At 45.8% G+C, this 13,587-nt stretch overlaps 1 protein-coding gene across 1 annotated transcript in view; it reads right to left on the bottom strand.

The window, feature by feature from the left end:
* Positions 1 to 8,161, bottom strand: part of GCFC2 (GC-rich sequence DNA-binding factor 2) — a 50,202-nt gene extending 42,041 nt beyond the window's left edge. The window contains exons 1-4 of the mRNA XM_040348505.1: positions 7,819 to 8,161; positions 5,620 to 5,727; positions 3,628 to 3,762; positions 744 to 953 (exon numbers count right to left, since the gene is read on the bottom strand). Coding sequence (XP_040204439.1) covers positions 744 to 953; positions 3,628 to 3,762; positions 5,620 to 5,727; positions 7,819 to 8,074 — 709 coding nt within the window. The 5' untranslated portion in view covers positions 8,075 to 8,161. The remainder of the gene's footprint in view (positions 1 to 743; positions 954 to 3,627; positions 3,763 to 5,619; positions 5,728 to 7,818) is intronic.
* Positions 8,162 to 13,587: the final 5,426 nt, after the last annotated feature.

Below are 13,587 nucleotides of genomic sequence, written 5' to 3' on the forward strand. Positions count from 1 at the left end.
GACGTTCGGCATCTTTCGGCAACTCGTGACGTGCTGTATGCACCGGTCGGAAGCATGTCAATCAATTAGGAATGCCCAGTCCCGCAGATTATACCCGGAAGCCGCTGTGAATATTTAATATATATATATATATATATATATATATATATATAAATATATATAAAAATATATATAAAACGGTATGTACGGCAAGGATTTAAAAAAAAAAAAAAAACGCCTAATGTCATTATCATAACTCGCCTGAATGTAATGTTAAAAAAAAAATTTGTTTCGGGTGAATCCCCGCTTTAAAGTATAACAAAAGACAAAATTTTGTTTGGATAGAGTGGAGAGGTACTAGAACACCTATCAGTTTTTATTACTGTCTGTGCCCCTATTAGGTAGATTTACCATCTGTATTTGTACTGTTTACCGTTATCATTAAAAGCGAAAGTAAAAGAAAATCCCAAATTTTGTGTTGTCCCCAGAAAAGTAATAGAGGTAAAATCTTCCAATGGAGACACTAGTTCTGGTGACCTGGGGGACTCTAACAGATTCCTTGAATTTGTAGGGATTTCTTCTCACTTCCTGTTTTGGCTATGGGACAGGAAGTGGAGGTAAATATTCCAAATAGGAAAAAGATGGCAAAAACAAAACCTTACAGGGGTTATTAACCCTTCCGTACTCGATATAAAATGCTTTTAGCTCTACATTAATAGAGAACTGTGATTACTTGTTTATGGTACATGCAGCAGGAATCTTACCCATTTCTTCAGCCATCTGCTCATTTAAAGATTTCACCCCAGGAGCAAACTTGATCCTCCTCTCATGATCATCCAGCTCATTGTCACTTTCGGACTGGCTAGAATCTGAGACTTCATGAGACACATGTAACGATATGAAAGCTCCTTTAGTCCGCGCCAGTTTTCGCTGTCTGCGAGCTGCCCGGATTTTATTGGCGTCTGGGATTTCACCTGCGCTGAACAGATATTGCATAAAGATTTCAAGCCATGTCTAAACTATAAAAAAATGAACTTCTGTTAGGCATATACAGTATATTCAATATTAGTAAATGTGTGAAATGTTTATTGGACACCACAAATGTATAAATTGTGTCCTAATTTAGTCCAGTTATGGCAGTGTGAAAGGATGTTGGATTGTCATAAAACAGCAGGCCACATCTATGTGTGGAAACATGGAAGATTTCACTAGTCACTACAAAAGCACACTGTCATAATGGCAATGCCCAATGATCAGAATGTTCTGTTTAAACACAATGTCCCTGATAGCTCAAACTGTCCTGTATACTTAGCAAGTCAATGAAAGTGGGTACCTTGAGCTCAGCAAGTTCCTGGAAGGTCCAATGTGATCAGGATGTCCCTGGAAGTGAGCCCCGTGTGCTCAGCATGTCCCTTGAATAGAGGCTCAGGGTTTACTGGGTCCCATGCACTCAGCATGTCCCTAGAGGTGGGTCCCATGTGATTGAATAGGGGCTCAGCATGTCCCTGGTAGAGTTCTCTGTCTGTTTATTATATCCCTCAATCAGTGCTCTAAACATCTCTGGTAGAAAATCCCATGGGCTTAGCATGTCCCCAGAATAGCGTTCCATGTGTCAAATCTAGCTCTGGCAGAGGTTCAAGGTAGTTATAATGTCCCTTCCTGAGTATTTGCTGTGCTTAGAATGGCTCCCAATATTATTCAGTCTCCTTCCATAACATATCTGTTGACTAGCTCACAGGACCACCTTTCAATGTCCCATTCTGAGCCCTGTTCGTCCAATAACAGAATCTAATGTAAAGACAGACTCAGATATTTAAAGCTGAACTCCAGGAAATCAGTCACTTTGTAAAATGTGCTGGATTACTATGCCACCTCCTGTACACATATCTTTAATGTACAGTTTATATTTATACTGAGCACCAGGAGCATACTTGTAGCGATCCAACGCTGGAACTTCTGGTAACAGCTCTAGCAGCTGCAGAGTCACATGCAGCTGCTGTGCCGGCCCCTCCCTTTTTCCTGCTCAATCGCAGAGTGCGTTGTATTATGTGAACCCATTCACAAAAAGCAAAGCCTTCTGTGAATGACCAGCAGAGGGGGAGGAGCGGGCAAAGATGCCGCTATATGAGAAGATAGCAACTCTCAATAGCTGTACTCCCAGTACTTCGTAAACATATCAGCTGTAAGGTTACTTTCACACAGCGGGCGCATCTGCGGTAAAGCATTGCTAGTTTTAGTGGCATTTTACCGTCATATTAGTGGCGCTTTCGTCTGCTAGCGGGGCACTTTTACCTGCCGCTAGCGGCCGAAGGAGGGGTTGAAAAAACCTGTGTTGCTGAAGTGCCTTTTAGGGAGCTTCGGCAGCGCTGCCCATGCATTCCAAATAGGCAGGGGCAGTTTGGAAACGCTGTATACAGCGCTCCAAAAAAAAAAAAAAAAAAAAAGGAGGTACTGCTTGCAGGAATTTTTTCCCCGTCCCACAAGCGCACCGCCCCAGTGTGAAAGCACTTGGGCTTTCACACTTGGGAGGCAGTTTTCACGTGCTTTACAGGCACTATTTCTAGCGCTAACATGACTGAAGACTGCCTTCAGTGTGAAAGGGGTCTAAATACCAGAGATAAGTCCAGGAGGTGGCATGCACCTCATTAGACATACCTCGTATAAAGCCAACATATTTTGTGGCTGGATTCCTGTAGTTCAGTTTTAAACTTGCAGGTGGATACATTTACAGTAAAACCTTGGTTTGAGAGTAACTTGGTTTGAAAGCATTTTGCAAGACAAGCAACATTTTATTATAAATCTTGACATGATAAACAAGCGATGTCTTGATATAAGAGTAGCGTCATGTCACAACCGAGAATAAAATAGAAGAGAGGCGCCTCTAAGTGTAGCAATATGGTTACATTTAATGAAGGTACAACATATAGAAACTCACATGGTTGATGATTAAAACAGGCACATCCAAGTATGCAGGGATCCGGGGTAAAGCTGTCCACATAGACCATCCTCCTCACCACCATCGATGTCGTCTCTTCCACGAGCGGTTCAAGCCTCGCTTTCAGATTGCTCTACTGCAGGGTAGTCTTCCCGATCACGATTGCAGACTGACAGCGGAGAGAGCCGGCGGTGAGGAAGATGGTCTATGTGGATCGATTTACCCCGGATGCGCCACTTTTAATCATTAACCATGTGAGTTGTTAAATGTTGTACCTTCATTAAATGTAACCATATTGCTACACTTAGAGGTGCATCTCTTCTCTTTTATATACTCTGTAGCTCCTGCTGGATTTTGCTTCTAATCACCTTGGGGTTACACAACCTATCACATTGCTATAATGTTTTTATATGGACTATAAACTGAATGACTTATGAATAAATGGTTGTGGAATGAATCATTTGAGTTTCCATTATTTCTTATGGAAAAATTTGCTTTGATATACAAGTGCTTTGGATTACAAGCATGCTTCCGGAATGAATTATGCTCGCAATCCAAGGTTTTACTGTAATTACATTTTCTCTCACACACACACACAGCAAAAAAAAAATATTAAATATTTTGGCTGGACAGGTGTGACATTTTAGACACATCTACATGAAGTTTTGCATCCCTATACACATGCAATTACACCGGTGAAATTAGCTACAGACCTGCCCGCGATGGTTGAGATGGAGAAGAAGATGAAGATGTACTAGTGCTTGCAGATCCTGAGGACTCTTCCTTAAAACATTCCAGGTCTTCAGATTCACTGTTCTCCTGTTCTGAATTGCTGCTGCCTTGTGAATCTTAAATATGAATTGCTATTATTATAATACAAGATTTATATAGTGCCAACAGTTTATGCAGCGCTTTACAATATAAAGAGGGTCAGTACAATTACAATAGAGTTCAATACAGAAGTAATAGGAGGTTATGATTATTCAGGTGTACGATTTTGTGCACGTGGTTTCGGGGGCGCGCGTGCTGTGATTGGACACAGCGGGAGCCAATCAGCGGATCCGGTGGCCGTGACCTGCCGATCGTTCAGTGGAGACACGGATCAGCGGTGTGCTGATGTAAACAAGGCACACCGCTGATCTGTCAGTGAGGGAAAACGAGATCTAGTGTTTCAGCAAAGCTGATCTCAGCTTTCCTGCAGTGCATCTGTCTCCCATTCAGTTAGAAAAGCACCTCCCTAGGACACACTTAACCCCTTGATCACCACTATTGTTAACCCCTTCCCTGCCAGTGTCATATATACAGGGATCAGTGCATTTTTTAGCACTGATCCCTGTATTAATGTCACTGGTACCCAAAAAGTGTCACTTGGGGTCAGATATGTCTGCCACAATGTCGCAGTCCTGCAAAAAAAATAAAAAATAAAAATCACAGATCGCCTTCATTACTAGTAAAAAAAAAAATCAAAATGCCATAAATCTATTCCCTATTTTGTAGACGTGATTACTTTTGCACAAACCAATCAACATATGCGTATTGCGATTTATTTTTTTACCAAAAATATGTTGTAGAACACATATTGCACAAAATTTATGAATAAATTCGTTTTTATATATATTTTTTTCAGGGCTGTGGAGTTGGTAGATAAATGTTTTGACTCCTAAATGTTTTGACAATCTAAATTTAGTAGGAGTCGGAGTTGGAGCACTGTTTGCTGACTCCGACTCCAGGTACCCAAAATTTCCTCCGACTCCAGGTACCCAAAATTTCCTCCGACTCCAGGTACCCAAAATTTCCTCCGACTCCACAGCCCTGATTTTTTTTGGCTATGTATCAGGCCGGATTCACACTAGTGCGTTGCGAATTTCAGCTCTCTTATCTATGCAGAGAGATAAGAGAACTGTTCAGCAGATCCACTGCGTTTTAGCTGCGAATTTGGAGACCTGGGAGAGGGGGGGAAGTGTATTGAGCTGAATGAGAGAAATCCTGAAGAGAAATGAACACATCTGTGAATCAGCTGCGTACCCATAGAAGATAATGGGCCTGAATTCGCACCTGAGCGGCACCGCAATGCCTAAAATACGCACACGTTTTTTCGGCAATGAGCAGTGCGAATGCATCTCACATATGTGAACCAGCCTCATTGAAAACAATGTATTTAGAAATGTTCTGCGTATTGGATGCGGTTTAAGCCGCACTCAATTCGCATAGGTGTGAACCCGGCCTTATAGCAGAAAGTAAAAAATATTGTTTTTATTAATTGTCAGTCTTTTGTTTAGAACACAAAAAATAAAAATCGCAGAGGTGATCAAAATGCCACCAAAGAAAAAATTATATTTGTGGGAATAAAAGGATAACGATGTTATTTGGGTACAGCGTCGCACGCCACGCAATTGACCGTTAAAGCGACGCAGTGCCGTATCCCAAAAAATGGCCTGGTCAGGAAGTGGGCTGAAGTGGTTAATAGGCCAGGTTTGAGACAGGTGCTCCGATATATTGGTAGATCATCTTTCATCATTTCTTGTACAATGAATTTCACAACAGAGCATAAAATATGGAACTCAAACTACTGACAGTGTCAAGCAAAAAAGACCAGTTTGTCCATGTGGACGGGGTACCTCCACAAACTGTGCTACGTTATCAAAACGTTGGGAGGTCGTTCCCCGCTTGTTTTCCAATTTTTTGACAATGAAGTTCACACCTACCACCATCTGGAGATCTGCTGGCCACTTTAACATTTTCTGGTCTTTTCTGAACGTTAAACACCACTGCGTTTACACTCGGCTTCTTGATCTTAAAGGTCATCTCTTCACCTGGAGTAAAATACAATAATAAGAATATTGGAAATATTGAAGGGTTTGTCATAATACAAACTGGAGGTGCAGGGGTTGTCATGTGACGTTACAAGTTGGAGAGGTGCAGGGGATGCCATACACATTATAACATGTAACCTGTTGTGAAGGCGCAGGGGATGGCATATAATAAGCTGGAGATGCAATATAACATAGAACATGCTGGGGGTGCTAGGGATGCAATAAAGTGTAACACGCTGCGGGTGAAGGGGATACCATGTAACACAATGAGGGGAGAGGGTGCATGGGATGCTGCATAACCCTGGGGGGGGGGGGGAGAGGGTGCAGAGAATGTCACACAACATGCTGGTGGTGCAGGTGATGTCATAAAACATGCTGTGGATGCAAGGGTGCCACCAATGTGCAGGGGGTGCAATATATAACACACTGGGGGTGCAAGCAATAGCATTTAACATGCTGGGCAGGGATACGCAATTAGCGGACCGCCAAGTGTTGCAGAACTACAAGTCCCATGAAGCATAGCAAGACTCTGACAGCCACAAGCATGACACCCAGATGCAGAGGTATGATGGGACTTGTAGTTTTGCAACAGCTGGAGGTCCGCTAATTGCATATCCCTCTGCTATGGGGACAGGGGAGGTCAGAGCACACTGGGTGGGGTGCAGGAGATGCCATGTAACGCACTGGAATGCCATGCAACACTGTGGATGCAGGGGACCCCACATAACATGCTGGGAGTGCAGAGGATGTCATAAAATACACTGGGGTGCAAGATAACACACTGAAGGGTGCAGGGGATGCCATGTAGCATGCTGGGGATACAGGAGATGCAAAATAACCTAACAATCTGAGGGTGAGGGGGCTGCCATATAACAGTAACACACCAGGGAGTGCATGGGATGCCTCATAACAGGGTGCAAGGGATGCTACATAACACGTCAGGGCAGCAAGGAATGTCATGCAACATGCTGTGGATGCAGAGGAAGCCACGTAACATGCAAGGGATGTCACATGACATGCTGGGGTGGATGTAGGGGAACAAATTAGAGGTGCATGGGATGCCATTTAGCATGCTGGGGATACAATGTAACATAACAATCTGAGGGGGGACAAGGGTATGCCCCATAGTACACCGGGGAGTGCATGGGATGCACCGCATAACACTGGGGTGTGTAGGGGATGCAGAACAACAGCCAAGGGGTGGCGCAATGCCACGTAACACACGGGGGGTGCAAGGCAATGCCATATAACACGGGGGGGGGGGGGCAAGGCAGTGCCATATAACACGGGGGGTGCAAGGCAGTGCCATATAACACGGGGGGGGGGTGCAAGGCAGTGCCATATAACACGGGGGGGGGGGGTGCAAGGCAGTGCCATATAACACGGGGGGGGGGGGGGTGCAACGCAGTGCCATATAACACGGGGGGGATGCAAGGCAGTGCCATATAACACGGGGGGGGTGCAAGACAGTGCCATATAACACGGGGGGGGTGCAAGCCAGTGCCATATAACACGGGGGGGGGGGTGGCAAGGCAATGTCATATAACACGGGGGGGGGGTGGCAAGGCAATGTCATATAACACGGGGGGGGGGGTGCAAGGCAGTGCCATATAACACGGAGGGGGTGCAAGGCAGTGCCATATAACACGGGGGGTGCAAGGCAGTGCCATATAACACGGGGGGGGGGGTGCAAGGCAATGCCATATGACACGGGGGGGGGGTGCAAGGCAATGCCATATAACACGGGGGTGGGGTGTGCAAGGCAATGCCATATAACACGGGGGGTGGGGTGTGCAAGGCAATGCCATATAACATGGGGGGTGGGGTGTGCAAGGCAATGCCATATAACACGGGGGGGTGCAAGGCAATGCCATATAACCGGGGGGGTGCAAGGCAATGCCATATAACCGGGGGGGTGCAAGGCAATGCCATATAACACGGGGGGGTGGTGCCATGTAACACTACTGATACAGGGGATACCACATAACATGCTGAGTGTCATAGAATACACTGGGGTGCAGGGGATGCGATAGAACATACAACGCACTGGAAGTGCAATATATATAACACGAGAAGCCCCGATTCTCTCACCCTCTCTCTCCTCGGTGAAGCTGAGCAGGCCGGCAGTCCCGGAGGAGGTCTCCGCTGGGTCCCCGGTGTCCCCCTTCTCTATAGCTGCCGCCTCCTCCTCCTCATCTTTCCTTTTCTTAGTTCCACAACTTAGTCCCCGTCCGCCGGGCCTCCTCTGCCTTTCCACCTTGCTCCGGTCCCCTTCTTCTTCCTCCTTATCATCCCCGCTGGACTCCGCTCTCCGGACCCGAAGGTTGCGGTTCGGTTTCCTGAACATTTTCAGTGGAAGTCGCTTCCTGACTCGTCACTGAGAAGCGACAACACAGCCTGCGTTCCAGGAGTGCCCCGGCCAATCAGGATACAGATTTATTTTCAATAACTTTATTTTCATGGACAAAAAAAACAACAAGATTGTTTAGAAAGACTGTTCCTTTTAAAGTCATTTTTTCATCTTTCCATCTATTAAATCGTCTGCCTTTGTTGTTTTAACTTTGGATAGTATTTTTTTTTTAATACCTTATACAGCCCGTTTCTTTTCTGATAAAAAGCCTAGGCTAATGATATCATGCACAGCTCTCTCTCTCTCACCCTTGTGAGAGTTTTCCGGGAGGGTGGGGTCATAAGAGGGCCAATGAGAGCTGCAGAGCTGGAGATGTGCCTCTGTGTGTCTGTGTAAATCCAGGAAGTTAACCCCTGTAAGGCAAAAGGCATAATGAGCTAGTATGCATAGCATACTAGCTCATTATCAAATACCTTAGAAGGAGGCGTTGGTAACTCACCTGGTCCACGCCGAGGTAGCTGACACGTTGCCTAGAGGAGCTGCACGATTCGCCTATTCTCCGTCACGCCCATCTTGATGTCTTCCTAAAGGAACACCTAGGGCCGGTAAGAGGGCGGAGATTCTAACTAGTGGATTAAGAGAGATAGGGGACGACAGGGATTTACTGACCCCGCTGTTTGGAAAAAGATACCAATAGACATCTCGGGTGGAGTCGTGTCAGAGACGCCCCCCAAGGTGTTGTCATGGTTACAGACGCTAGTTTCTCCCCTTCGCTCTCTGCTGAACTCTAGTCCCCACCCCGACCATGCAGTACATTGAATAGGAGCAGCTCGGCTGCCTTGTACATGCGGCCCCCTCACCAATTTCAAGTTCTGTTCTGACAAACTACAGAAGCCGGCTGTACCTAGCTGTTACCTAGCAACCCAATGTCAACACTGCAGAGCGGCGCAGAGCCGGGCCAGATGTTCAACCTGCGCGCGCCCGTCTCCTCGATGACGATTGGCCTTTATTTACTACTTTCATCACAGGAGGGGAGAGCCGAGAGAGGACGGACGTGTTCTGTGATGGAGGAGGTGAATTCCCGGAAATGATTGTATGACATTCCGATGGGGACACCCGATTTAAGGGAGAACTCTGATGGGGACACCCGATTTAAGGGAGAAGTCTGATGGGGACACCTGATTTAAGGGAGAACTCTGATGGGGACACCTTATTTAAGGAGGAACTCTGATGGGGACACCCGATTTAAGGGAAAACTCTGATGGGGACACCCGATTTAAGGGAGAACTCTGATGGGGACACCCGATTTAAGGGAAAACTCTGATGGGGACACCTGATTTAAGGGAAAACTCTGATGGGGACACCTGATTTAAGGGAAAACTCTGATGGGGACACCTGATTTAAGGGAAAACTCTGATGGGGACACCTGATTTAAGGGAGAACTCTGATGGAGACACCCGATTTAAGGGAGAAGTCTGATGGGGACACCTGATTTAAGGGAGCAGTCTGATGAGGACACCTGATTTAAGGGAGAAGTCTGATGGGGACACCTGATTTAAAGGAGAAGTCTGATGGGGACACCCGATTTAAGGGAGAACTCTGATGGGGACACCCGATTTAAGAGAGAACTCTCATGGGGACAACCGATTTAAGGGAGAACTCTAAAGGGACACCCGATTTAATGGAGAACTCTGATGGGGACACCTGATTTAAGGGAGAACTCTGATGGGCAAACCTGATTTAAGGAGGAACTCTCATGGGACACCCGATTTAAGGGAGAACTCTGATGGAGACACACAATTTAAGGGAGAACTCTAAAAGAACAGCTGATTTAATAGAGAACTCTGATGGGCACACCTGATTTAAGGAGGAACTCTGATGGGGACACCCGATTTAAGGGAAAACTCTGATGGGGACACCCGATTTAAGGGAAAACTCTGATGGGGACACCTGATTTAAGGGAGAAGTCTGATGGGGACACCTGATTTAAGGGAGAAGTTTGATAGGGACACCTGATTTAAGGGAAAACTCTGACGGGGACACCCGATTTAAGGGAGAACTCTGATGGAGACACCTGATTTAAGGGAGAACTCTGAAGGGGACACCCTATTTAAGGGAGAACTCTGATGGGGACACCCGATTTAAGGGAGAACTCTGATGGTCACACCTGATTTAATAGAGAACTCTGATGGGCACACCTGATTTAATAGAGAACTCTGATGGGCACACCTGATTTAAGGAGGAACTCAGATGGGGACACCCGATTTAAGGGAAAACTCTGATGGGGACACCCGATTTAAGGGAAAACTCTGATGGGGACACCCGATTTAAGGGAGAACTCTGATGGGGACACCTGATTTAAGGGAGAAGTCTGATGGGGACACCTAATTCAAGGGAGAAGTTTGATGGGGACACCTGATTTAAGGGAAAACTCTGATGGGGACACCTGATTTAAGGGAAAACTCTGATGGGGACACCTGATTTAAGGGAGAACTCTGATGGAGACACCTGATTTAAGGGAGAACTCTGAAGGGGACACCAGATTTAAGGGAGAAGTCTGATGGGGACACCCGATTTAAGGGGAAACTCTGATGGGGACATCCGATTTAAGGGAGAACTCTGATGGGGACACCTGATTTAAGGGAGAAGTCTGATGGGGACACCTGATTTAAAGGAGAAGTCTGATGGGGACACCCGATTTAAGGGGAAACTCTGATGGGGACATCCGATTTAAGGGAGAACTCTCATGGGGACACCCGATTTACGGGAGAACTCTGAGGGGACACCTGATTTAAGGGGGAACTCTGATGGGGACACCCACTTTAACCACTTAGGGACCGGGAAGGATTTTTAACTGACAATTGCGCGGTTGTTCGACGCTGTACCTAAATAAAATTTATGTCCTCCCCCCCCCCCCCCCCCCACAAATATAGCTTTCTTTTGGTGGTATTTGATCACCTCTGTGGTTTTAATTTTTTGCACTATAAACAAAGAGCAACAAATTCAGAAAGAATCGCGTAAGTTTGGGCGGGCGTAGCGTATCTCATATATACTACGCCGCCGTAACTTAGAGAGGCAGGTACCGTATTCAGAAACAACTTGCGTCCTAAGTTACGGCAGGCCTAGCGTATATGGGCCGGCGTAAGCCCACGTAATTCAAAGTAGGTTGGCAGTGGGCGTGTTTTATTCAAATGAACCGTGACCCCATGCAAATGAGGGGCCGAACGAACGGCGAATGCGCCGCCCGTGGACGTATCCCAGTGCGCATGCGCAGAATCACGTCGCAAATACTCAATGCTTTCTACGTGAACGGAAACTACGCCCAGCCCCATTCACGTACGAACTACGCAAACGACGTAAACCACGTAAAATTCGACGCTGTTCCGACATCCATACTTAACATTGGCTGCGCCTCATATAGCAGGGGTAACTTTACGCCGGTCATACGCCTTACGTAAACGACGTATATTGATACGCCGGTCGCAAGTACGGTCGTGAATCGGCGTATCTTACTCATTTGCATATTTTTAATGGGAACGCCAAATGCGTCCAGCGTAACTATGCGCCCACGATACGCCGGCGTAGGCAAGTTACGTCGGACGGCTGAAGCCCTGTTTTCAGGCGTATCTCTCTTTGTGAATCGGCGTAAAGATGCGACGGCGCACATTTGAAATTACGGCGGCGTATCTGGAGATACGCCGCCGTAACTCGCTTCTGAATCCGGGCCATAGTGTCTACAAAATAAGGAATAGATTTATGGAACTTTTTTTTTTTTACTAGTAATGGTGATCAGCAAATTATAGCGGGACTGCAGCGGACAAATCGGACACTTTTTTGGGACCATTGACATTTATACAACGATCAGAGCTAAAAATAGCCACTGATTACTGTATAAATGTCACTGGCAGGGAAGGGGTTAAATGTTCCCTGGGTGGTGTTTCTAACTGTGGGGGGGAGTGTAGTGACTGGAGAAGGAGAGAGATCGCTGTTCCTAATCACTTGGAACAGCAGATTGGTCTCTTCTCCCCTGACAGAATGGAGATCTGTCTGCTTACATTGACAGATCTCTGTTCTGTGTCTGAGGAATGATCGCAGGTGGCCAGCAGACATTGTAACTGTCGGGCATGTGCATCGGCTCCAGCGTCGTACCGTGCACACCCCCTAGAGCTCTTAACCCGGTCGACGTACAATAATGGCAAATTGCCCAGGAGAGCCAACCTGATGCAGTACAATTGTGGGTTAAACCCCTTTCACACTGGGGCGCTTTTCAGGCGTTTTTGCAGTAAAAATAGCACCTCTAAATCGGCTCCCAGGTATTAAAACTGGAGTGCTTTCACACTGGGGCGGTGCGCTTGCAGGATGGGAAAAAAAAGTCCAGCAAGCAGCATCTTTGGGGCAGTCTATACACTGCTTCTGCCCATTGAAATGAATGGGCGCCACAGCACTAACCTGGCGCTTCTAGCCCCTCTAACCCCTTTTGGGGGGTTTAAATGCACCGCTATAACAGTGGTATAGCGCTAAAGGTGCTTTGCCGCTAACGCCCCCACCGCCCCAGTGTAAAAGGGCTCATAAGGGGGCACTCCAATAAAAACACCCACTTTAAGGTGACCATTTTATTTTTAAGATATTTGTCATGGTCAGCAATTAATAAGGATCTAAGATCAGATCTAAGGTTATTGAGTTGGCGTTCTAAGATTATGTTTTGGGGTTTTTTTTGTGTAACTTTTCAAGGTTGGAAATTTCTACTAGTATTGAGTTGATCGTGTTGTTTCTATTTTTTTTCTCTCTAGCGGTGATTTGAATTAAGAGACCTCTCGCATATGCTTTGTGGGCACACCATAGAGTAGTGTTGTTAACGGACATATTATCATTTACATCAAAAAATTCTTTTAGACCTTTTTTCATCACAGATCTATGTTTCTCCTGGGAGAGGATATATGTATTGTTTCTCCAAAGATAATTGTTGGGGCAATTTTGGTTCGAATTAATATCAAGAGTGATTGGAGCGTGATCAGACCATGTTAGGTTGTGAATAATAGCATTCGCTACTTTTGTGAGGAGATTTTTATCTGTGATGAAATAGTCTATTCTGGAGTACGTCTTATGAACATTGGAGAAGAAAGTAAAGTCTTTTTCTGTGGTATGAAGGCATCTCCAGGGATCGTACAGATCTTCTGCTGAGAAAATGTTGGAAAGACCCTTTCTGGGAGCTTTTCCTTTCTTGGAGGTGTCCATATCAGGATCCATCGGTGCGTTTAAGTCTCCACAGATCAAGAGGTGGCCTTTCTGAATTTTTCTTGTCTTCCCAATCACTTTTTGGATGAATTGGTGGGGATTTTTATTGGGGGCATAAATATTGACAATAGTGTATGTCACGTTGTCTAAGGTGGCAACCAGAATTATGTATCTTCCTTGGGTGTCAGTTTTGAGATCTATTTGTTGGAATGAGACAGTGTCTTTGATAGCTATAGCCACCCCTTTTTTTTTCTTTCTTTCGTTGCTGGAGAGGA

The sequence above is a fragment of the Rana temporaria genome, chromosome 4 (genome assembly GCF_905171775.1).
Source record: "Rana temporaria chromosome 4, aRanTem1.1, whole genome shotgun sequence".
NCBI lineage: Eukaryota > Metazoa > Chordata > Amphibia > Anura > Ranidae > Rana > Rana temporaria.